Source organism: Strongylocentrotus purpuratus, unplaced genomic scaffold, assembly GCF_000002235.5.
Source record: "Strongylocentrotus purpuratus isolate Spur 01 unplaced genomic scaffold, Spur_5.0 spur5_scaffold_11, whole genome shotgun sequence".
Lineage (NCBI taxonomy): Eukaryota > Metazoa > Echinodermata > Echinoidea > Camarodonta > Strongylocentrotidae > Strongylocentrotus > Strongylocentrotus purpuratus.
The window spans coordinates 13,859,967-13,884,603 of NW_022145596.1; the positions used below are offsets into that span (position 1 = coordinate 13,859,967).

The window sequence follows — 24,637 nt, forward strand, 5'->3', positions numbered from 1 at the left end:
TTCCTGCCAATATGCCATAGGATGCAAGTTTTGCCCCAATGTTAATCTTGTATCCATATTTGGATTAATTAAGATGAGTTTGTCTTTTGTCATGGAATTTACACTGGGCCCTGTTTCATCAAACTTGTTATCAAGGACAAGTTACGATAACTGTTATAAGCTACTGAAATCACGCCATTTGATTGTCTGAGAGGAAATTTGTCAGAAATTTAGAATTTGATATTGATTTCTGAAACAGGGCCCCTGATTCATGACATGTAAATGATGTCGCATAAAACATGATTGTGAACTGGATGAACACAACAGTCAAGGAGAGAGAGACCCGGCCTGCCCAATAAAGTCTGTGTGCTGTCTGTTTCATCACCTATCAGACCGCATCACCAGAGAATGAATTGCAATGTTAAAAGTGTTTATCCCATAATCTGTCATTATCATCCTCCTCTCCTCTTCATCATCTAGGTATCTGAACTGAACACCGAGCTGGAGACCCTACCAAAGAAAGCCCAGTGCGCTGCTGGTTTCATCACCTACCTGACCGCATCACCGGAGGATGAACGCAAGCAGAAGCTAGCGGAGTGGAGCAAGCTGTGCGGCCTGGAGCGCTTTGACATGAGGCGCTTCCTCAGCACCGAGAGCGAGCAGCTGACGTGGAAAGGGGAGGGGTTACCTAGCGACGAACTGTCCGTGGAGAACGCTGTCATGATCCTTCAGGTGGGTTCAAGGTTCAAAGGTCATTTGTTTGGGTTCATCACTTGAAACATGTATGCATTCAGATCAATGGCAATACACATACAAAATGGATGGAACAAACACACATATTCTGATGTACCTGTATAAAGCATAATGAGATTGTAGGGGCGATCTTGAATATGCTAGAGATCTTCAGTGTATTTTAAAGTGGAACATTGTATAAATAAAGAATCATTTATTTCAATGTTGCAAGACATCAATCAAGTTTGCAAGTAGCTTTTAATAATTCATCAAATATACTTTATGAAGAGGAACAATTTAATCAGTATTTTAAATCATCCCCTCATGATCATTATGAATTCTATAGATTCATAGTGATCAAGGTAATTTTAAATTTTTCAGAATAGGCTACAGGTTTTGAATTTGATTGATTCCTATAACTAATAAAGACTATTTAAAAACTATTATAAACGATAAAATGTAGTTACACATCGTTATTTGAAGGATATATTTATTTATTCATTATATGCCAGACTGCATGCTTTCAGAGGATGTGCAAGCATCACTGCTTTTTACACTGATTGATCCCCACATGCTTGGATCCATGTGTGTTCAATATTTACATCAACGCAAGCTACCCTGTAGTTGAATGGTTTGCAAGATAGCACATAGCATGAAATTCAATGAGAATGCATTTGAGTGCATGTTTTAGATGAAGTGATATCCAGTTTATTACTCATAGATGAGAACAAATTCCATTGATTTCAAACAACATGAAGGTACAATCAGTCAATTATTACCAAAGGAACCAAAAGTAGTATTTTTTAGTCCACCCTACAAACTGCTTTGTCACCTCTGCTTTATAATGAATTCCTACTTTTTATTGCTGAGGGAGGGGCGGTAGGGTATCTCATGAATAGATAATTGATTTTTCATCACCATGCATCATTTTGAAACAGATAAAATATAGTCACAAAATGCATGATATAGCTGTAGTATTCTAACAATCATAGATATAACCCAAGTTTTCTTTGCAAACATTTTTTAACAGACCAATGATATGTCCATAAAGGTAAGATAATGCTCCAAAAGTTTTTCCTTCTTCATCATTTCTCCCATCCTCCTCTACATCTGTGACCTCATATGTGCACTTTTTTATGAAAGGGACTCATTAATTGGTGGTGGTATTTGATGTTTGCTGTGTGTGTGTATATATTCATTAACTCTCTCGCCCTCTCTCTCTCTCTCTCTCTCTCTCTCTCTCTCTTTCTTTGTCACGTTCAAGTATGGAAGCCCAGTCTTCATGTTTATTCTTACTAGAGGCTGTCCAACAAGCCATTATATCAAATTGCTATGTGATTCATAACCGGGGCCCCGTCTTACAAAGAGTTGCGAGGCCCTGGGCCCAGTATTACAAAGAGTTGATATCAAGTTGCAGTTGATATCAACTCTTTGTAATACTGGGCCCAGGGCCTGTATTCAATTCAATACTTAAGTACAAAATTTAAGCTTTTTACTTAGTATTTGGCTTACATAAAATACTTAGCCAATTTTGGTATTCAATTCACACTTTTGTGTAAGTATTTTACTTTCAATCTAAGCCAACTGCATACCAGACTTAAGCCAATTATTTGGTGGCCTTGATTGGCAGGCATATTTTCTTACGCAGTATTATATCCCGAGCAAAATTATATCAGCGCGCATTTATTGCAATGCATCAATTGCGCATTACTTTTGATTGACCGTGTGACGTCACAATGCTTATCAGTAAGTATTTTACTTAAATTTTGACTTACGTAAGTATAAGTCTATAATGCGATTTGAATACGAGATAAGTAAATTACTTAACTTAGCCATTTACTTAGTAAATTTCTTACTTATGCTAAGTATTGAATTGAATACCGGCCCTGATGTCTTCTTAATTTATGTTTCCATCTCAAATTATCTGCTCTGTGTTTCAAATTTCTACCTTTACCATTTCACAGATTGTGTATGTGTACAACATTGGTATTATATACATGTATGTGTGATACAGAATGCCCAAAGTCAGGGCAATTCATTATGTATACTGTGCAGAGCAGAAATTATTGTTCAAACTAGAGCCAATATTGAAAGTAGTAACAGTATAACGTGCAGAGCGGTTGCAATGTTCATGTCTTTAATAGTGTCATACTGTACTCGAAGCACTACCGCAAAATCCCCTCTAGAGCCATCTCTGGTTAGCTGTAGCAGTATGGCTTTATAACTTGCTGCTTCGCTAGCTAAGCTGTTGGTTCTCGCATCGAATCCTCTGTCTGTGAAGTGGAAATTATGTATTGGGTTATGCACTATTGGCAAGTTGACCATGAGATAGCGCTGTGCAATAAACAGTATATGCTAGGGCTGTATCGTTTTAATTGTGCTTTCAAATTAAGCAGAAATTAATATACAATGTGAAGTCAGTAGATGTCATGCTATATGTACGTATTTGCATTGTTGATAAAATTAGTGGTCTATTTCTTCAAAAGAAATGGTAACAAATTTCTTTCTCTGCTGATGGTATTATACTAGACAGCATTATGTACCATGTATTATTTCATATCAGCATTATAATAAAAACTATTCAATATTTTAGATAATGACCTTCTTTTAGATTATTTCACGGTATGATATGATTAAATCTTTTATAACTTGTAAAGCAGTCAGTCAATATAATGAAACTGTACGTCTAGCCTTTTTTTAAGATTATAGGCCCCATAAAACAGAGCATAGGGATTGATCGTATGATTTATTTTTGATATTGATTGCATTGATCACCATGTGCGATCAATCACAAAATCAACTGCTAAAGCTTTGCATTACGAGGTCCTGGGTCCCGTTGCATAAAACTTACCATTGATGGTAACTTTGCCATCAATGGCACCTACCAAAGTAACAGGGCTCAACAGCCAATCAAAATCAAGGTTTCCATGGTAATTACCATTGATGGCAAAGTTACCATCAATGGTGAGTTTTGTGCAACGGGCCCTGATGTTTCTCTTTATTTCAGATCTGTCTCCATTGTAAATGTATTTGTATTACTAGCATTCTTTTTCCATCTCTGTCTTACCAGTCTGCACATCAGATCCTTTTCCATGGTAGCACAAGATTCTCATTTAATCTCTATCTTTCATTTTGATGACATTTTTAAATAATATACTTTTAAATTTCATCCTGTATATATGCACACTATGAATTTGGCATTTACATCTTTATGTACATGTTGTGGATACACGTTTTAACTTGTGAAGTAAGTACTGGTATAAATTTTGCTAACTTTTGCTGTCATAAAACAAATTCTCTATCTTTATACAGAATTTAATTTGTTTGGGGGTTTAACGTTAATGAATTATGCATTGTAAATTCCTGTATAAAGCCTTTCAAATATGTTTTTCAAGAAGTGAATTACCATTCCTTAAAATTTGCTTTATGTCTAGGCAAGCACTTATTTGATACATTTTTTAAAGCCAATTATGAAAAAAAATTCACTGATGTTTACAGCAGATTTGATGCAACATTCTCTATGTCTTGTTTACACACTGACAAAACAGTGAAATGATAGAGGGGAAATACCAACTAACATGATGATAATTTTGTGTCAAAATTATGAATGAATAGTCACCACAAACACTGAACTGAAAGTAGATTTATGCATATTGCAAACTCACAAGTGTAGTTTGTTTAATTCCAAGTAGTAATTTCAAAACCTTTTTTATGTGATAATTCTTTCAGTTGGTTTTTATGCAGATCTAGTTTTATTTGTTCTGTTATTATTGCAATGAATCTTGAAAAATCAGGCAAATTTCATCATGGACTTTTCTCTAAGTGCCATGAGCACAGAAAGGTGGACCTGTGCGCTATACAAGTAGCCACTATTATTATTATTAAAGCAATCTTTGTAACATCCACAGAGTTCTCTGAGGCCATTCTTGGTTGATCCGTCTCTGAGGGCAACTGAGTGGCTTAAGACTCACCTCAAAGAAGCAAGGTTAGAGGTCGTCAATCAACAGGTCAGTAACCTTTCACCTTTTGACCATTTGTAGTTCATTCTAATGTATGCGGAGGGCCAAAGTCAGAAAAGAGGGGTTTGCTTGCCAGTACTTCACAAAATAAGCCGACCTTGTTTATTTCAAAGATTTAATACACAATATTTCAGAGATTTTTTTTAATAGCTTCTCTTTGTGGGCAGCAAGTAGATGTGAGAGCATGGACATAAATGAGTTTATATTGTGGAAGAGTTATCTTTCTTAGCATATAGTTCTCAGGAGAACTATAGCGCTTGGAGAGGATGAGTTTAAAGTGTTGTTCTAAAAGGATTACCTACAGCCCTTCATGCTAATCCCCTTAATCCTATTATAGCACCTAATCAGGATCTGACAGTTATATTCATGAGCCAAGGTCCAGGGATCAAGTACCAGCTTGAGTGATCTTCACAGTGTAGTGCACTGTATATATCTGTGATAGTGCACCATACATGGTAATCCCCAGAAAGGAAAAACAATAGAAAATCGCTGATGTTACAGGCTTTTATGACAAAATATAAGCCGACAGAACGAAAGAAATGAATGCCAATATCACCGGCGCTTGAGAAAATGAAAGACAGAAAGATTCGGGAGAGAGAGAAGGGAAAACAATAGAATATCGCCGATGTTACAGGCTTTCATGACAAAAGTAAGCTGACGGAACGAAAGAAATGAATGAAGAAAATGAATGCCAATATCACCGGCGCTTGAGAAAATGAAAGACAGAAAGATTTGGGAGAGAGAGAAGGGAAAACAATAGAATATCGCTGATGTTACAGACTTTTATGACAAAAAGTAAGCCGATGAAACGATAGATTGTTGGTCAACTTTCATAATTAAAGCCCTATTGCCCATGTCAAAGAGCACCATGTGCTTTACATCTTCCTAATGAAATTTTAAAGAAAACACACACTCTTCTTACGTGCACAGGATGCTAACTTCTCTACAGCCGTGGAGCTGGCAGTCCGATTTGGAAAGACTCTCATCATTCAGGAGATGGACAAGATTGAACCGGTCCTTTATCCTCTACTCAGGGCTGATCTCATCAGTCAAGGTCTCAACTCAAATTTTTTTCAATTTTCTTGAAAATTGCATAAATTTTTAACATGCTCTTTGTTTTTATCACACACACACACACAATTTTGTGGATAAAATTTATCATCCTACCAGGTCCCCATTTCTCTCCTGCATCCAGAGTGGCAAATGTAAATTGGTAAAATTCAGTTACATGCCAGTTAGGGCTTGACCCCATGACCTTTGCATATCCAGTGAATAAACTGCAACATTTCTTTGGTCATGCAATCACTCGCATCTGAGCATGGCACTTAGTTTACATATTTGACTTACAGGTCTGTTGTTCAAAATGGTACTTGTTGAGTGGATAAATATTTCCAGTGTAGTGTTTTAGAGCCCCCCCCCCCCCCCCCAAAAAAAAAAAAAAGGAAAGAAGAAGATACTATATCAAGCTCTCAGGAAGAATGTTTAACATAATTTTTTTCATTTTATCATCTAAAACAGGTCCCAGGTTTGTGGTCCAGATCGGTGACAAGGTGATTGACTACCATGAAGATTTCCGTCTCTTCATGACGACCAGGAATCCTAACCCTGAGATACCACCGGATGCAGCATCCATCATCTCAGAGGTTAACTTCACCACCACCAGGGCTGGCCTCACTGGCCAGGTAAGACACTAGAGCCAATATTTTAAAAAAAACTAAGGTCCAGTTATCGATAAACTACATATAAGAGTGTCAAGGGCATCTGTAGTTAGATGACAAAATAGAAAGGCTTTATAAATATGTGCCATGTTTATCACAAGTATCCATGATTTCATGTGGTTCATGTTTCAAACAAGGAAAATCAATTTGTAATGGCTTAATGAATCACCTTTGTCCCTTTAAATGGTAACACTGATATTTTTGTCCACCTTTAAATTCTCAATCCAAAATACCCTGTATGTGTTGAAAATGAAGATATGTGACAACAGACATTTTAATGTTTACATTTAATAAATATAATGTACTTTAAAAATGTGTATCACATTTTTTCCCCTTTACATACAATTTATATTAAAAGTCAAAGAAGCAAATTTGTTATTTGTTTTTCTTTCTTTCTTTTACCTTCTTCTTTTCTTTTGTAGCTGTTAGTGCATGATTAATTCGTGACTTGGGAATGGGGAAAGAAAGATCTGAAATAATCTTATCATTTATGTTCAAACTGTTGATATGTTTATGTTGTAGCTTCTAGCAGCCACCATTCAACATGAGAAGCCGGAGCTGGAAGTGAGAAAGACAGAGCTACTCAAACAGGAGGAAGATCTGAAGATCCAGCTGGCCCAGCTAGAGGAGAGCTTGTTAGAGGTAAGTTCTCTAGTTCAAGTTGCTTTCTAATGTCTTGGGACAGCTTGAATTGAATCTCATTCTGCATTTGTATTGTATCTAAAAGCAGCACAATTATGCATTTTAATCACTGAAATATGAATTTCTTTTCAATTTTATTTGCTTTTTTTTTACTTCAAAATATGAAAATGAGGAATAAATCTCAGTTTGTAAATGGATATTATGTTTCAAAGTTCCATATTCATACTGAACTTAAAATGCACACAGAGATAAATTGAAATAAAACATTATGGTTGTAATTTTGGTTGGATCTGCTTCATTCACTGAGAAATTTATATGATCTGATGCATTGTGAAATCAATTTGCTATGGTATTTTTGTAAGTGACTACAGTAATTTAATGTATTTGTTGCATCATTTTTGGTAACAACTAAAATAAATGATAGTAGATTTATGATTAATTGTGAAGCAACTTTCGGAAAAGAGTGCTACTATACAGTATCCATACACTTAGGCTTTGTGTTAACTAGGAAAAGGTGCAAGAGGGTCTTTGCCATCACCCTTCAGCTTGTGAATCTTCTAATTTTATTTGATTCTCTACAGACTCTTGCCAAGGCGGAAGGAAACATCTTGGAAAACAAGGCTCTCTTGACGTCCCTGAACAAGACCAAAGAGAGCAGTCAGACCATCACACAGTCCCTGGTGGAGTCAGTCCAGCTCCAGGAGTCATTGGATCAGGTAAGATCTTAACCTTTCGACTTTGACCTCTAACCTTGTAGCAACTGAACAGGTGAGAATATCCTGGCTAAATACTTCAGAAATGTGTACGCTATGAGATGGAACCTCATTTAACTTATTAAAGATGACTCAATCACAAATGAAGAGAAGAATATGCTGATTCAAACTCTTAAGCGCTTACAATATGGAAATTAATTAAACCTTTCAATTTTCCACCTTGGACATAAATAAGTTTACTTAGTAATAGGTTGATTTACATAAATCATTTTTGAGCATCAAATTGATTTCCTTTAAGGAAATTAACTTTATGGAATTCACTGTGTATTCCTCATTTTTTGAAGTCTCCTGTAGTTTATATGATCACTAAATGTGCTAGCAAGAATCCAGATGATGTATTAATTTAAGATATAAGTTGCTTACCTAGTATCAGATTGCTTAGAGATTGTATCTATTCATACTGTTTCTTTTTTCACCAGGAGAGAGCTGCATACCTGCCCCTGGCTGAGAATGGTAGCGCCCTCTTCTTTGTGATCTCCGACCTGGCCAAGCTCAACAACATGTATCGCTTCAGTCTGGGAGCCTTCCTCCGTCTCTTCTCAAAGGCACTGCAAGGCAGGATGGTAAGATACATAACTCAGAGTACCACTTTTCAGGCAAAAGTCAGAATTCAGGCCCTGGCGAGTTATTTTGAGGCCATAGTTTAGGCTTTTTTGTGTACAAAATAGCTCATTCTAGGTGATTTTCAAGCTCCCTGATCAATTCCCACTGTCATTCCTGATAATTTAATCTGTATTAAACATTTCCTAAACTTAACCATCGTTCGATGGCCATTTGCAGACCCCTACAATTTATTTGTGAACAGATATGTTCAACCATTACAATGAAAAACTGTATTTCTAATCCAGGCTTTTCATCCAGATTTTGAGCGAAAATGTTTGATATTATAGACAAGTTTGTGAATGAGCAAAATAATCTCTGTTTGGCAAACGGTGTTGTTTATAAGCTGAGATCTGCTTTAGGCTTCGTGATAAATAGAATATGTAAACTTAATGAAATATTTTAGTACTACTCTTTTGAATGTACATTATACCTATTGCTTTGATCTGACATATTGTTTGGTAACAATGGTAATGATATAGTCATAACAGATAGTACATTCTCTCATTTAAATTAATATATTTATATATTTCTACAAGAGTATTGCAACTCATGTTATTGAGAATCCATGATTTTGTGACTAAAGTAAATGCTCTCACTTACAAAAACTACTTGATGATAAGCCAGTGATTTGAATGAATTCGTACATTTCATTGTTGCTTTACTTGGTTTCAGGATGGTAGCAGCACTGAGATGAGGATTCAGATGCTGATCAAGAATCTTCAAATGCTGGTCTATGAGTACGTCTGTCAGTCTCTGTTCAAGGCTGATAGACTTATGTTTGCTCTGCACCTGGTTCATGGCATGCATCCTAACCATTTCAAGGAAAATGTAAGTTGAATATGTTGATAAAGTATGTGCTGTAAGGAAATAATAAAGGAGTTTAAAAGGAAACTACTGTATATCTGTAATGCACTCAATTTATTTTTCATTCTTTTATTTTTCACACTGAATATAAGTTGTGCAACTTTTCCCTCTATTAAAGTACTATCCTAAGTTTCAATAAAATTCATGATACAGCAGTGCTATAACAACACCCATGTGACTTTATTTGTTTTCTTCTCATACTCTTTTAATGCATTATTGTTTGTATTAATTTTCCAGGAATGGGAAGCGTTCCTAGGTCAGATCGTGGCTGATGTCCGTGAGTCCTCCCAGCAGGGCGGTTCAATGCCTGCTTGGGTGGATAAGGATAGACACAAGGCTCTAGCTTCATTCATGGTAAGAATAACTTTGTTGTTCTTGTTGTTGTCGATATTGTTGTAATGTAACCTTGCAAAAGGGAAAATCACAAGAATCTTAATACCTTTGTTCATAGATTGGCAAATGATTTACTCACAGATTCAAAAGAATAAACATGTTTCAATACAAATAAAGTTCTTCAGATACAAATGTCTATGTTCATAGGGTCGTTTACACATACTAATTCAATTTGAAACAACCCAAGATATATTTTTTTCTTGAACTGCACATACAGTCAAACCTGTCTATAGCGACCGTCCAAGGGAAATACAAAACATGGTCTTTGAAGACAGGTTCCTTTAGTACATGTTTCAATGAGAAACCAATTTCAAGGGAAACAAAAAACGGGGTCTTTGTAGACAGGTGGTCACTAAAGCAAGTTTGACTGTATAACATTAATTTCTCCTCAGGCTACCTTCCCATCTGTAAGCCAGAGCCTGAGCCTGACAGACAATGGTCTTTGGACTTCTTTCAACCGTAGCTCTCAGTGTGAGCACGAGTTCCCAACATCCTTGGAGAAGAAGATAACTCCATTTCAACAGGTGAGACACTATGGACATTGCAGGCCTGATAATAACCCGATTTAAATTGGTTTCCGATTATTATTGTTTTCCTGATTTTTTTTTTCCCCCAATTTTTTATCCCCCCCCCCCCCCCCCCAATTTTCCCCCCTTTTTTCCTGATTTCCCCCTTATTTTCCTAATTTTTCCCTTTTCCCCCCTATTTTTAACTCAAAAGTTAGATACCATTTGTTTTCCTGAATCCTTTTTTTTTTTTTTACCCAAGGGGAGGCATTGTTTTTAGCTTTACAAAATATGCATTTTCGGCTGGTATTAAGCAGCTAATCTTTCATAGCTTGGTGCAAGAAGCAAACTAAAATGCAATTTCAAGAATTGTATGATACAAGAGTGTACACAGCTTTGCTCTTCTCGTTATAAAAATTTTCTTTAAGCAATACATCATCCTGCATATTTGGCTTTTTTGTGATATTTCTATACCAGGTTTTCTTTCTTTGTGATGTTTCCCCTCTTGTGAACTTATTTTTATTTATTTTATATTTATTTAATATTTCTGGTTGGTCTCCTCTGTTTCAGCTTCTGCTCATCCAAGCCATTCGACCTGACAGGCTGCAAAGTTCAATGATCTTCTTTGCTCAGAGAGGTCTAGGTGAGATACATTCCCATTGATTAGTTTCATTAAAACAATTACTTACTAATTAGTTTATTGATTGATGCATGTGCATGCCCTCGATACCACAAAGTGTTCTTTTCAGGCAACTAATGTTTGTTATTTCGTTGCAAATTTTCTGTAAAACCACTCACAGGACTGGGTTTGTAGTCATTCTGAAACTTTGGTTTATAAAATATGTCTTAGCAAGAAACATTAGTAGATTAGGGTGGCAAACTATTCCTCCTTTATGTAGGCAGTGATTATAGTACCAGGGCATGAGAGGGGTATGCTGATACATAATCTAGGGTTCTACTGCATTATTACATATCCAAGGCACTAGTTTATTGTGGCCTTGTGTCTATATAATGACCAAAGGGAAGCAAATGAACTTTAAAACAAGGACCACTTAGTCAAAGACCACTGCTCTATCCACTGAACTGAACTATAATGCCATTCTGTTCACTTCACTGTTAATTGTATTACTTTGTCTTTAACCAAATGTGAAAATAGACTTGAATTGAAAACTGTCTAAAGAGTATGCTGACTCGTATGCCAAGTCTTATTATATGCTAAGTGCAGTGTATTTCACAGAGGACTTTCTACTGTTTGATGTTATTTAGGAATGAAGGAACTGACCACGCCCACAATCAACCTGAAGCGGTTGTATCAGGACACCGTGCCTAGTGAGCCGATCCTCATCATCATCTCCCCTGGAGCGGACCCCACCCAAGAATTGCAGGAGGTCGCAGCGGAGGTCGTTGGAGCAGACCACTACCATGAGGTCAGTGGAAAAAGAGCTGTTAGATTTTTTTTTTTTTTTAAGTGTCAGTCGAAATGCAGTCCGAATTTCAACTCTTTTGTTGCATGAAAACTTCTAGGTTTTGAATTCAAGCTGGTGTTACTGATACTGTGCCCAGTTTTTAATAATTGAGTAAGTCTAAAAATGATAATTTCAACTTGTTTAACCATTGACATTAGTTTATCTAGAATAGTGAATACCTTGACATCTACTTAAGATACGCAAATGTTATATCTCTTCACCCTTTAGAGTGTGATTATCATACAACTTAGGACTCCCTACATATGTATGAATGTGGCACAATGGCAAATTGTAAACTCTGTAGCTTTATTCATCCTCTGTTAAACAATAGGGACAAGTAATGCAAAATCAATGTTTTGTCGATGCAACAACAAAAAAGTGAGAGAGCAAACTAGTCTTGCAATCGGAATTTCATTTTGTACCGAGTAACATAGAAAACGGCAAGGTCTCCACAGGACCACTACTTTGCATAAAAGCTCAAAAAAATTATATTTCTGTATGTTGAACCACTTTTCTCTGCAGGTTGCTATGGGCCAGGGTCAAGCTGACATCGCCATGCAGCTCCTTCATGAGAGCTCACGCAACGGAGAGTGGCTCTGTCTTAAGAACCTCCATCTGGTCACTGCGTGGTTGCCTGTTCTAGAGAAGGTCAGTGAAATAGGCAAGACAGATTGCTAAATAGGCTATATGCTATGTAAGGAGAAAACTAGGTGTACATATGGTCAACCCATAGCCTTTGGGAACCAGGTGGTCCCTATATTAATCTTATATCAAAAGCTTCTAACTTTAGCAGAATTCAATCAAAAAGAATATAGCACACATTTTCTTTGACTTGGTTTTCGACTGTGTTTGTGATTGAAACCATTTTTACAAATTTTATGTCAAAGTCTTGCTTTTAATCCTCAACAAGGACTTGTGTAGGCTTTGTCTCATATGGAGTATTTATTTTCAAACAAACGTTGTGTATTGATCTATTCTATATGGATATAGCAACCACTGTGTTATATTTTCTGATGATTGATCTTGTCATTTTTCATAGGAAATGAATGCCCTGAGCCCACATGAGAACTTCAGACTGTGGTTGACTGCTGAGAGTCATCCCAAGTTTCCCACAATCCTTCTCCAGTCGAGTCTAAAGATAACCTATGAGGTAAGGGTCTTCATGATTTCTCACCTGTTTCTAATGATCAGGTCCTGTTATGATTGTGGGGTGTCTACATCATGAACAAGTTGTGGTTCAGAGGTATCCTTCTTTGGTAGTGCATCATCATTTTCAGCTCCTAAGTTCTCAATTATCCGTTTTATAACTTCAATAAGTATCAAATTGATATAAAAAAAAGTGCATCAGATTGTAGGAAAGTATGAATAAATATTCATAAGTGATAATTATCAACACTTTTCTTCATTTTGCTTAATTTTCTTATGGAAATGCTGAATAGTATTTAAAGTAGCTCAATGTGGTACTTATGGTTTCTTTAAAAGTTAGGTTTTATACACAGTAATGCGATACATTTCCATTACATCCTTTCATTTGAAAATTGCACTTTATGAACTGTCTGTTACAACACAATACATTTTCCACCTGCTTAAGTTTTTGCCTCAATGGAAACATTCCTTCTCCTCCTTTACCAACTCAACCTTGATCTCTCTCTCTCTCTCTCACTCCCTAGGCTCCACCAGGGATCAAGAAGAACCTCCTGCGTAGCTACGACTCCTGGACCCCAGAGTTCATCGGCAGGGAGAACAACGTCGTCCGGGCGCAGGCCCTATTCGCTCTGGCCTGGTTCCATGCCATCTGTCAGGAGAGAAGGAACTTCATCCCACAGGGCTGGACCAAGTTCTACGAGTTCTCCATGTCAGACCTCAGAGCTGGTGCAGACATCATTGATAGGCTGTGCAGTGGGAAAGGTCAGTCCAGCCTAAGTTCAATTTTAGTCCTACTATATAGTCCAAGCTCTTATCTAGAATAATTTAAAATATATTGTCTTTAAAATAGAGTTAAAGGTTTGTTTTTTTGCTTTTGAAGCCGAAATGCAGGAATCATTGATAAGCTTTGCGCAGGATAGGTCAATTTAATTTTAGTCTAACGATAGTCCAAGCTCTATACCTTTAGCAATTCAGCGATGTCTTTGAATAATGCAAAAGATATGGATTCGTTGCATGTTGTTAGGGCCAGAAAACAGGGCACTAGTAAATTGAGCTTTGAAAAGTAGTGGACAGGTTCCAGGTCTGAAGACTTATTGCACGGATTGATTGTCAGAAAAAAATTGTTGTTTATGATCCATTTTTTTTCCATACTACTTTGTCTACGTATACAGGCAAGGGAGTCCAGTTTGAGTTCATCTACGGGCTGTTTGAGAACGCCATCTATGGTGGACGCGTGGACAACCCCTTTGACTTGCGCGTACTGAGATCCTACCTAGCTCAGTACTTCAATAAGGAGATGCTCGGAGGGAGCGGTGCTCGTAGATCTAAGAAGCTGCCTGGAGGGAACAGTATACCAGTGTCTTCTTACTACAAGGTATGGATCTTATAACCCGGCCTTCTGTAGCAATGACTTTTGTTTTAAAGCCTATCTGCACTAGTTTGGCCAGGAGAGATTAGTCCTCCCTGCATGGTCACTGACAAACGGGTTCTCATCATATCAGCTGTCAATTAACATAAGAAAAAGGGGACCATGGGGGACCAATAGGCACCGCTTAGGCATTGTTTTCTATATAGAGGGAGCAAGTAGCTACAAGTAGTGCAGTAGGGCTTTAAGAAGTTGATTGAACATTATCCAGAAATATGTAGATACGTCTTGTCTGGTATACTTTTAACAAAGCAATGCCATTAAATTATATTCCATTGAAGATAATGAAATTAGGAAGTAATTGCAAAATAGAAAATGGGGACCTCAAGTTCCTTTTAACAGAGTAGAGAGGCAGGGTTGAAAAGGGGTTAATCACCCTATCTTTGGAATCAAATATAAATTTCCTGGGGAGAAAAGTTTTGGGACTTCAATTTTTCAAAGCACAAGAGGAAGGGGTAAATTCCAATACACCAGTTAAAGGGACAGTCTCTAAGATCAAAGGTTATTTTTTTTTGGATGATGGTAATAGCTTCCGGTTTTCTTCCAATTTCACGACTTAACAGGACTTCACCGAGTTGGTGTCCAAGTTCCCAGACGATGACAAGCCGTCCTTCTTCGGCCTGCCAGCCAACATTGAGCGTTCCGCACAGAGGACCATCAGCGGACAGGTCATCGTCCAACTCAAGATCCTGCGTCGGTCTGCCGAGGCGGCGGAGAAGTTTGACACGGAGAAGTGGAACACGGAGCTCGGACCCATCCTGACCCTCTGGAAGAAACTCAACCAGGTACAGTGCATTACGGTCATCTCAATCGAAAGACCACCAGTTAGTTTTTAGCGTGTCTAGTGTTTGCCCAAAGAGGAAAAATAAAGTGTGTTTTTTGTAGAATTTATTTAGCTAGGCCATAGTGGCCACTCTATCGTCCCACCAACCCGATGAAAATTGTTCATTATGCAACTTTAACCGGGTACAGTGAACCTGTTTATTGTGGTGCATGTCAATCGAAAGGCCACCGGTTAGTTTCCCAAAGAGCAAAATGTGATGTAGGATTAGTCTGGAAAATAATAGTGTTTTGTTTTTTTTAAAGAATTTATTTAGCTAGGCAATAGTGGTTGCTTCTATCGTCTCACCAACCCGATGAAAAGTGTTCATTGTGTAACTTTGATTTGTTATTGTGTGCCAATTAAAATTTGTTTAATACTCAATATGCTTTTTTTGAATACTTCTCATTTATCTTTATCATCAAGTGTATTATCAATCTTTTTAATATTTTTAACTTGAAACTTATAATTCATTATCATCCTTAATCTCAAACTTACATTCTAGATTAATCCCGAACCCAATCACACCATCTAGTTAATCCAGTTTAAACAGGACTGAGAGCTCTAATATGAATTCACAATTTTGACCCCTTTCACACCCAACAAATAATTCATAAGCACATATGGCTCCAACTTGAATACAAACATCTTTCATGTATCAACTATTAAAATTGTTTACATAGAGCTTTTGGCTGAAGCATCTGACCGCTTTAAAAAAAAAAAAATTTAAATATTCATGTGGATCTCAAACTTTCACCTTCTTTCCATCCATTCACACAGGGAGCTAATCTGATCCAGACCAAGGCCCAGCCTCCGAGCGACCGCAGCGGCACCCAGGGTCCCATCGACTCGTTCATCGAGCTAGAGAGGTACAACGCCCTTCAGCTGGTCCAGTTTGTCCACTCCACCCTGGCAGCCCTGAGCAAGGTCATCCGAGGGACATCTCTGCTGACCAGCGAGGTCCAGGCTCTGGCCATTAACCTACTCAAGCAAGAGGTCAGTTTGTATTCTCTTTAGGGTGCATTCAAGCGATTTTTTGAAGCAAGAATCACAAATCAAAACGCTGTTAAAAAACACGGTTACTGCGGGAGAGCGTTTCATCAATGCTGATTCTCGCTCATTTCAAGCCCAGCCACTGCTCATCACACTGTGCAGTTTGACCCAGCAAGTATAGGTCAACTCTGCGTGCTTTCTGAATGTGTTTACGGTCAACTGTCTGCCAAACCAGAAGCAGGCCACGATAATGACCTTAAAGAATCATGATTGAGATCTCCGTTTGTTCAAGGGATTTTTAGCGACATCACGATACAAAACTCATCTTTTTCAGCATTTCATGTTTGCGTTTTTAAACACGTTTATTTTTACGACCAACAAAAAATTGTTTGAAATTGCTTGAACGCAACCATATTTTAAACTAAACATCTTTGAAAACCGTGTGTCTAGGGTGAAAAAGTGTTGCTTGAACGCACCCTTAGAGGGAGAGATCTTTAATTGAAACAAGGCTCACTTCAATATGAAGTCCAAAACATATTGTACATTATAAGGTTGGACTACTTGGTAAGTATATATACTGCTCCTCAGTATCCAGAAATTATGTTCATTTAAATTTAGAGGACATGATATGACATATATTTTGTGCTTGTTTGTAGATATTTTGAGCAAACGTGTCAAAAAGGATATTACTGATACTAAGTCTCATATAAAGCAAGGTTATGGTTTTGTTCATGCTATTTCTTTTTTGTTGAAATAAAATTAGAGGAGGGGAAAAAAATGATTTGCATTGTGTGTCATTTTATTGTATGCATTTTAATTCTTCTTGCCATTGTCCCTCATTCCACAGACACCCCTATCCTGGCAGAACAAATGGGAGGGTCCAGAGGATCCTGTGTTATACCTGAAGACCATAGTGAGCCGTACCATGGCCATACAGGGGTGGGTGGAGAAGGCTCAGAGGAACAACCTCCTCTCAGATACCCTCAACCTGTCAGAGCTGTTCCACCCTGACACGTTCCTGAATGCACTGAGGCAACAAACGGCAAGGTAGGCAGAGAAACAATGCTCAATTCTAGAGATTATGCCCCATGAAATACTAAAGAACATCTGAAACCCTCCTTTCTTCAGGATGACAGGTTTTTGTGTTTTGTTGTTGCTGAAAGTTTGAAAAATGCTCCTGAAGGAAAATCTTGTCAATGACATTGCATGTGTAATCATGAGAAAATACAAAATATCAACTATGTGATTACCGTACACATCTCTCAGTAGAAAAAAATATATTGCTAGATGACTCTCCTTTAAATAGCGTTTTGAGTGATCTAATACAAGTATGTGCTGTTCCTTGTATCCTGTACAGGGATTCCAAGACCTCAATGGACAGTCTCAAGTTTGCTTGTCGCTGGTCTGGTAACATCTCAGGAGCCAAATACCAAGTCAAGGTAAGAAGGAGTATCTTCATCATTTCATTCCATTATTTAGATCATGAACTGGAACTTGAAATTTATGACATGGCATTATGCAAGGATAAACACAATGAAGACATGGTAACATTTGTAACATGATGAGCTTGCCTTCAAAATGCCGATCCCTCTTTTCCTGATAACAAGATCTTGGACATGAATTGTCCGAATACTCTAAGAGACTTGGCATATGATTTTCATCTTCATTATATTTTATAGATTAGCTTGTAGCAAAGACATATAAGCTTGTTCAAAACATTTCTTTGATTTTGGTTTGGTTGGATGATTTGTTTTACCTGACTGCTAAGAAAGCATTCTTATGCTTGTAAGTAAGCAACCAGGGGGCCGAAGACTTTAGGTCCTCTCTGTTGGACTTGGTAATGAGAATTAATGCCTTACCAAAGGGCAGTAGCGCATCGAGTTGATTTCAAACCCGGAACCTCTCAATTAAGAGACCACTGCTTCACCCCTGAGCCATCATGCCTCTTCAGTTTTTAGCTTGTAATAATCATAACAATCTCTTTATATTCATAATATGCCGATTTAGCAAAATATTTCTTTCTCATATTCTGTACAGATTGGAGGCTTACAGCTAGAGGGCTGTACGTTTGATGGGCAGAGACTATCAGAGAACCAGAGAGACTCACCCAGTGTCTGCTCTGTACCACCATGCAGTGTAGCCTGGGTCCTCAAGGTAAATATATCGTCTTTTATCTGCCGCTATGTATTACCTCTCATCTGAAAATAGAAATAAGTGACTCAAAAACCACCACAAAAAGGAAGAGGACCATCCTCTTGGTCTTTAGTTACGCTTCTTTTCACCTGCTTTGAATGGTCAACACACAAAGGTTGAGGGTTCAAGCCCCAGCACGGTGCCAATGTCCTTGGCAAGATATTTAGAATAGCCTCTCTCTACCCAGGTTTAGAAAATGGGTACTGCTGTTTGAAAGAAATTCCTTCAATGCTGTGAACACTGTAATCAATGATCCAGTTGAAGCAACAGTAATAAAGGAGCAGCTGGAACACTTCATACAGCTGATGCAAGCCCTATACAGTGAAACCTGTATATAATGACCGCTCTAGGGAAGCATAAAATGTGGTCGTTGTAGACAGGTGGTCTTTATGTACAGGTTCCTTTAGTACAGGTTTCAATGATAAAAAATATTCAAGGGAAACAAAATATGGTCTTTATAGACAGGTGGTCGCTAAAGTTTGTTTGACTTTACAAGAATCTAGTAATTCACAATTTGTCAGTCTTAAAGTTGTGAAAGATCAGTTTTATATCTATTTATTGACTATTGGTATAAATCCTTCTCTCACATAGGACACTCCAAACAACTATCATCCATCGGAGAGCATCTCACTACCAGTCTACTTTACAGAACAGAGGGAGAAGATTGTCACCCACCTTGTACTACCGTGTGGAGGAGAGCAGGATCACTGGATACAGACTGGTGCTGCTCTCTTCTTACAGAGCCAGTAGGCCTAGCTACTAGCTAGACTAGTGAGGGTGAGAAGGGGAATTTACCAGTCTTCTTCACAGAACAGAGAATTTTCACTACCATGCCTGGAAAGAATAGAATCACTGCATGGGTACAGACTGGTGCTGCTCTCTTCTTACAGAGCCAGTAGCCTATGATATAGTGTTATAGGCAGGGTAAGAAGGGGGGAGTCACATGTCTGTGCCAGCTACTGGTAACAGAGATATTCCTTTCTTCTTATCGAGGGTACCCCAGCATATAATAATCTGGTAAATGATCTTTATATGTCAATATTGTGCACAGTCCCTATCATGGCATTGAGAATTATTTTTTTCTTCAAACAAACAAAAACACAGAGAAAGTAATTTGATAGTGATTTCTTTCAAAGTAAGATTCAGAAACATATTTCAAAGGCCTGTTCCACATAGAAGTTACCAGATATATTCTTATTTTCACAAAGATAACATGAATATACATGTAGTAATGATGACTGTTCTCTTGTTTCATTAAAGATTAAATCTTATATTCACATTTATAGACTACTCCAAACTACATGTCAATTGTTGTGGATCTTAGTGAATAATTATGTACCATATTCACACATGTTGATGGGAGTATGAAATGTTGCCTTATAATGTTGTCAAACATCATATCGCTTGTGATCTAAATATTGGACTGGATATATCTGAATTGTCTTAGTTTGAGATGAGTCAGTGAAGTTGTAACATATTTTGCAGCATATCATACAGGGAAAGTGCTCTTTCTTTAAAATCATTGCCATTTTATTTCACGCATATGAGTTAATTGCATAATATAGAACCAGTTAAGATGATTCTCAATAAAAAGGGATAGGGTAAACTCATGAATTGTTTTTGAATCATTATCCAAGCATATTTTCAAAACATTTAGCAATTTAGAAAATTTGTAGAATCCAATTCTTGTGGAAATTGGTTTTGAGTTTTCTGTTAGCAAACATTGCACAACATGGCAAATGTTTAAAATTGCCCACATGCTTGTTTAGTCAACGGAGAGATATCAATATTGGTTCTCCAAAAACTTTGGAATGTTTTCTCTGAATCTGTGTAGTTTTCTTTACTTTCGCTAAAAATCCGTCCTAGTATGATGTCTTTATTTCAATTCATATTATATTACTTGCATGTGTATATTTGTTACATATTTCCTATCAAGTCTAGAAATGGTTATTACAAAACAAATATTTTCAACAATAACAAGAGTTGTAGATATCAGATATATATTTTGAGTGATGTGAAATTGTTTTATCCTGTTTTGTATAGGTAGACTCGAATGTATTTAGAAGTCATTACTGATTAAATGCAAGTAGACGAATCAAAAGTGCATTTGGTAAACTTTTCTTGTGTATGCATTTGTAAAATATAAAATATATTTGTGTAAAGTGTCTTATAAGCTTCAAATATTATAATTTATTTCAAATCATCTTGTCCTGTAACATGAATAATAAGAAAAGAACCAAAGTGTCATTTTGTATTTAATATCTTGTTGGATTAGATGTGCTGTGTTAAAAAATATCTTTATTTTGATAGAATTGTCTTGACATTCCATTGCTTCTGTGCAACTATTTGCAAAGTTATCAGTTCATTGTGATTATTCAGTTGTAAAGTATGTTATAAACTATCACCTTGATAACAATAATAATTCGATTTGATTTTGCCTTTTATGAGATTTTTAATATTGTATTAAGAATGACATTTTTTTGTGTGTGTGTCAAATTTGGTAATTGACTTGGAATGAGATGTGAGATGAATGACTTGTGTTTTTATTTGTTATGATATTAATTCTTTTCAAGAAAGTCCCTTTTTTTTTAAAACTTATTTCTCTGTATTCGCAACCTGTTTAATCCTTCATGTTTTCTTCGACATGTATTTTCTCATATTCCTTCTTGTCACCCATTCTCTCTCTATCCAGCTTTATTTTTCCCTATTTGTCTGTATGCATCTTCCCCCCCCCCCTCTCTCTCTCTCTCTCACACACACACATACACACACACACACCCACACACATGCTATGTGCATAGCAGTTGCATTTTATATGGAAAATTTAACCTCTATAAACCAGTCAAAAGTGAATGTGGAATTCATTTACATAACCTTGCTTTTCTTTGGCTCATTTTCAATGGCATAAACAATGGCAATATATGTAGGTCTAAGGTTAAAGATCAATGATCTTATCAAAGTGGAACAGGTTTTCACAGATTAAAAAAGTAAAAATCGATTTGAATGCATTTTACAATTATTTGCAAATCTATGAATTTATTACAGCATCATATCAGTCAAAATAGGAAATGTGCCCAAGATGTACTGGATCCACATTTGATCATGATTCAATGTTTATATAGCAACTTTTGGTGAGATATATATATGCATACATTTTTTCTTCAATCATTTGTGATCCAATTTCCCCTTTTTGAATCTAACCTACTTCATACACACTGAAATTAATTAATAGGCGCCATAATTGGCACCTAAGGTACTTTTTCTTTACCGGTTAATAGAATTTGAAAAAAAATCATTCAGCTAAATAGTAATGTCAATTGTATGAATAAATATTCTATGTCTATTGGTCAACAAGTCGGTAGAAGGTGACATAAAGTGGACCAGTATAAAATGTAGTGGTCACTGTATACTAAAGAATAGTCTAACCCCCCCCCCCCCCCCCCCGGCCCCCCCTCCCCCACACACAATTAAAAGAAATGGCAGTTGTAACAAGATGTGGAGACCTGTTCAATTCCAGGATAGATATTTTTGTAACAAGAACATTGTCACCATAATCCGGCCAAGTCTCGCTTTCTTGCAAAATGTTGACTCTGTGTAGCTGATGTTCGGGCAACAGATGTCAGCCCCTTCACTAATATTGGACCCGTCACATATGCCTATGAAACTTAAAATACCCAGTATACAGATATGCCCTTAAGTCTTCAATCGTACGCTGTATTCTCTCATCAAAGATCTAGAATAAAGATATATGAGGGAAGAGAGAGAGTGAAAGTGTAGGAGAGAGGGAGAGAGGGAGAGAGAAAGAGAGAGAGAGGGGGATGCAGAGAGGGGAAGGGGGTGTCGAATATTGAGATGGAATGAGAATAAGGGAATGAGAGAAACAATATTAAAATTAAGAAATGTGATGGAAATTTAGGGAAACTTTTCGAAAGTCTTTGCAATCATGTTAGTAATAGAAGAAAAGAAAGATATCCATCGATCATCAAGTGATGAAATTAATCAAGAAAATTCGATAAATTTGGTAGTAATTTACAAGCTAAGAGTCAGTTTAAATCATTTGGACAATATGGAAGAAATATAGACGGAGAACTTAAAAAGCATGTTTATAAGAAGTATTCTTACAGTAATTCTGCTCTCAGAGTTTTGTTGTTTTTCAGCTTCTAGGTCGTGAAGAAATGTCCCAACATGGCGATACATCATAGGAAATGATAATATACAAAGTAATCATAAAAAATAATACACCAGCAAAATTAAAAGTGAAAGATGAATACGATAGAATAAACAAATAAATGAATTGAATCACTTGCACTTACCGGGTGTATAGCAAGTAACCACGTCGGGAAAGAAACTCATTTCTTGAGAGCAGAGATTATCAAGCACATCACAAGCAGATTCGAACCTCTGATCTCTGAAAGCCTGGTTGCACAGCTTTTGCTCGTCCGCCATGCCAATGAAAGATTTGGATTGGAGACCATTGGTTAGCATACCGGTCAACTCCGGAGAGCAGGGAACGTTCTCCACCACGCTGAGATAGGCATCACACATCGAGAGAAACTCTGCGGTAAGGATACTAATCGTACGGTGATGGTGATGATGATGTGCTGAATATAAAGAGATTTCCGATATATATATATAATATTTATGATCGATAAAATAATGAAGATATGAATGAGATGGTATACATTGTTGTAATGTTAAAATGTACTTCTCCTAGCAGTTTTGATTCTAAAAAATCTATTTCAAAGCTCTAGAAAGCTTATTTTGGTAACGAACATAGAAAGAAACAGGGAGAGCCCCCCCCCCCCCCCGAATGCCATAACGATAATAAAATGATATAGAAAGGGAAAGGGGGACGGTGTGAAAAGAGGATTAAGAATATGTTGCCCCTCTTTCTCTGACCGGCCTTCGTCGCATTTTATGAACCCCAAAATACCACATCCCTCCCATCGGATATGCCGTTACATATGCCTCAATTAATTAAGGTTCATAATCAAACATGCAGCAATAAAAAAGAAAATCAAAGACATTACCTGTGACATTTGTGAACAGTGCAAATGCTGCAATAAGTGTTACCTGGAAAAAAATATAGGATAAATATGCATAACTGATAATTTTACTACATTTATTTTTCAAGGGTATAACTGGGCGGATCAAAATAAATATACTTTATTTAGGAGTTAAGAGCTAGAGCATTGATGTGGTTTCAGGAAGATACACGTACGGAGCCCAAGTTTTTGAAAAATTAACCCCAAAACTGTTACAGGGTATAGGGTGAAAACAAATACCGACAGCCCCCACATCTGGAACCTGATTATATGATTTTAAAATATATATATTACACTGAGGCGCATGAACACCTAAACTCCAAATAAGCATGAAGCAACAATAATTACTGACAATGGCTAGTAGCTTCCAATGTAAATTTAGTTTCTAGAAGAAAACTTACCAAATGAGCCATTTTGTTTGTGAAGCTAAATGTTGTTCCTAGTAAGGCTTAGAAAAGAAATCCAAGTGTTCTCTCTTTCTCATCTGTATTTTCCCACGAGATTACGTTTGATAAATTATGATCTCTATGTCAATAATAACGTAGAAGAAAATTAATTAACATTTCATTGTGCCTTAGCCTTTTGACTAAATATAAGTTAATGCCAATTTTTGTGAAACGAGAGCATTTTGTAATAAAGTATTTTATTGACCCCTTATTAACTGACTTTGAACTTTGAAGATCATCACTTGGAAATCAAGGTTTGTTCTTAATTGTCACAGGTTAATTGGCACGGTGGGCTCTATAGATATGTCTGTCAAGACTAAAGAGAAGAGTTGTAAAAAAAAAAGTGAGGTCACATGCAATGACAGCAAAGGAGACCGTTTGCCAAGATAGAGCACTTAATTGCTTGACACGCAAATGATACAGGGGAACAAGAGGGGGGGATTTTTTTATAGTGATCTAGGAAGAGGACAGTCAAAGCACTGAGTCATATCACATGTATCGAAGTTAGTATATATAGTATATATATATATATATATATATATATATATATATATCAACTTTCCGATTTTCTCTTAATCATCGATCATTGGCCTGTATAATAATTATATAAATATATATCTAAAACTTTTGCTCTCCCCCCCCCCCCCCCCACCCCCCACCCTCAGCACACACAATGGCATCACTGGCAAGCATCAAGGTCCTAGAGCATTAGGTCATTGAAAAGTCGACGTATGTTAATAAATTATATACCTTTTACTTTTACACCCCTCCCTGCCAAGGGTTCATTTTGCCGCTATCAAATATATCTATAGCTTGTATAATTAATTCCCCGGTCTCTCTCTCAAAAAAAAGAATTAATGGCCACCTCGATGC

The 24,637-nt window shown here is 36.9% G+C and overlaps 1 protein-coding gene across 1 annotated transcript in view; it reads left to right on the forward strand.

Annotated features, from left to right (window-relative positions):
- LOC574968 (cytoplasmic dynein 2 heavy chain 1) overlaps window positions 1-20,695 on the forward strand; it is a 69,402-nt gene extending 48,707 nt beyond the window's left edge. Inside the window, exons 56-78 of the mRNA XM_030980712.1 lie at window positions 460-711; window positions 1,742-1,762; window positions 4,620-4,718; window positions 5,661-5,784; window positions 6,249-6,412; window positions 6,971-7,090; window positions 7,672-7,806; window positions 8,283-8,426; window positions 9,139-9,294; window positions 9,568-9,684; window positions 10,116-10,247; window positions 10,800-10,872; window positions 11,496-11,656; window positions 12,218-12,343; window positions 12,735-12,845; window positions 13,366-13,603; window positions 14,014-14,216; window positions 14,831-15,052; window positions 15,868-16,083; window positions 16,928-17,127; window positions 17,438-17,519; window positions 18,118-18,234; window positions 18,865-20,695. Of these exons, the coding sequence (XP_030836572.1) occupies window positions 460-711; window positions 1,742-1,762; window positions 4,620-4,718; window positions 5,661-5,784; window positions 6,249-6,412; window positions 6,971-7,090; window positions 7,672-7,806; window positions 8,283-8,426; window positions 9,139-9,294; window positions 9,568-9,684; window positions 10,116-10,247; window positions 10,800-10,872; window positions 11,496-11,656; window positions 12,218-12,343; window positions 12,735-12,845; window positions 13,366-13,603; window positions 14,014-14,216; window positions 14,831-15,052; window positions 15,868-16,083; window positions 16,928-17,127; window positions 17,438-17,519; window positions 18,118-18,234; window positions 18,865-19,023 (3,372 nt within the window). The 3' untranslated portion in view covers window positions 19,024-20,695. The remainder of the gene's footprint in view (window positions 1-459; window positions 712-1,741; window positions 1,763-4,619; window positions 4,719-5,660; window positions 5,785-6,248; window positions 6,413-6,970; window positions 7,091-7,671; window positions 7,807-8,282; window positions 8,427-9,138; window positions 9,295-9,567; window positions 9,685-10,115; window positions 10,248-10,799; window positions 10,873-11,495; window positions 11,657-12,217; window positions 12,344-12,734; window positions 12,846-13,365; window positions 13,604-14,013; window positions 14,217-14,830; window positions 15,053-15,867; window positions 16,084-16,927; window positions 17,128-17,437; window positions 17,520-18,117; window positions 18,235-18,864) is intronic.
- Window positions 20,696-24,637: the final 3,942 nt, after the last annotated feature.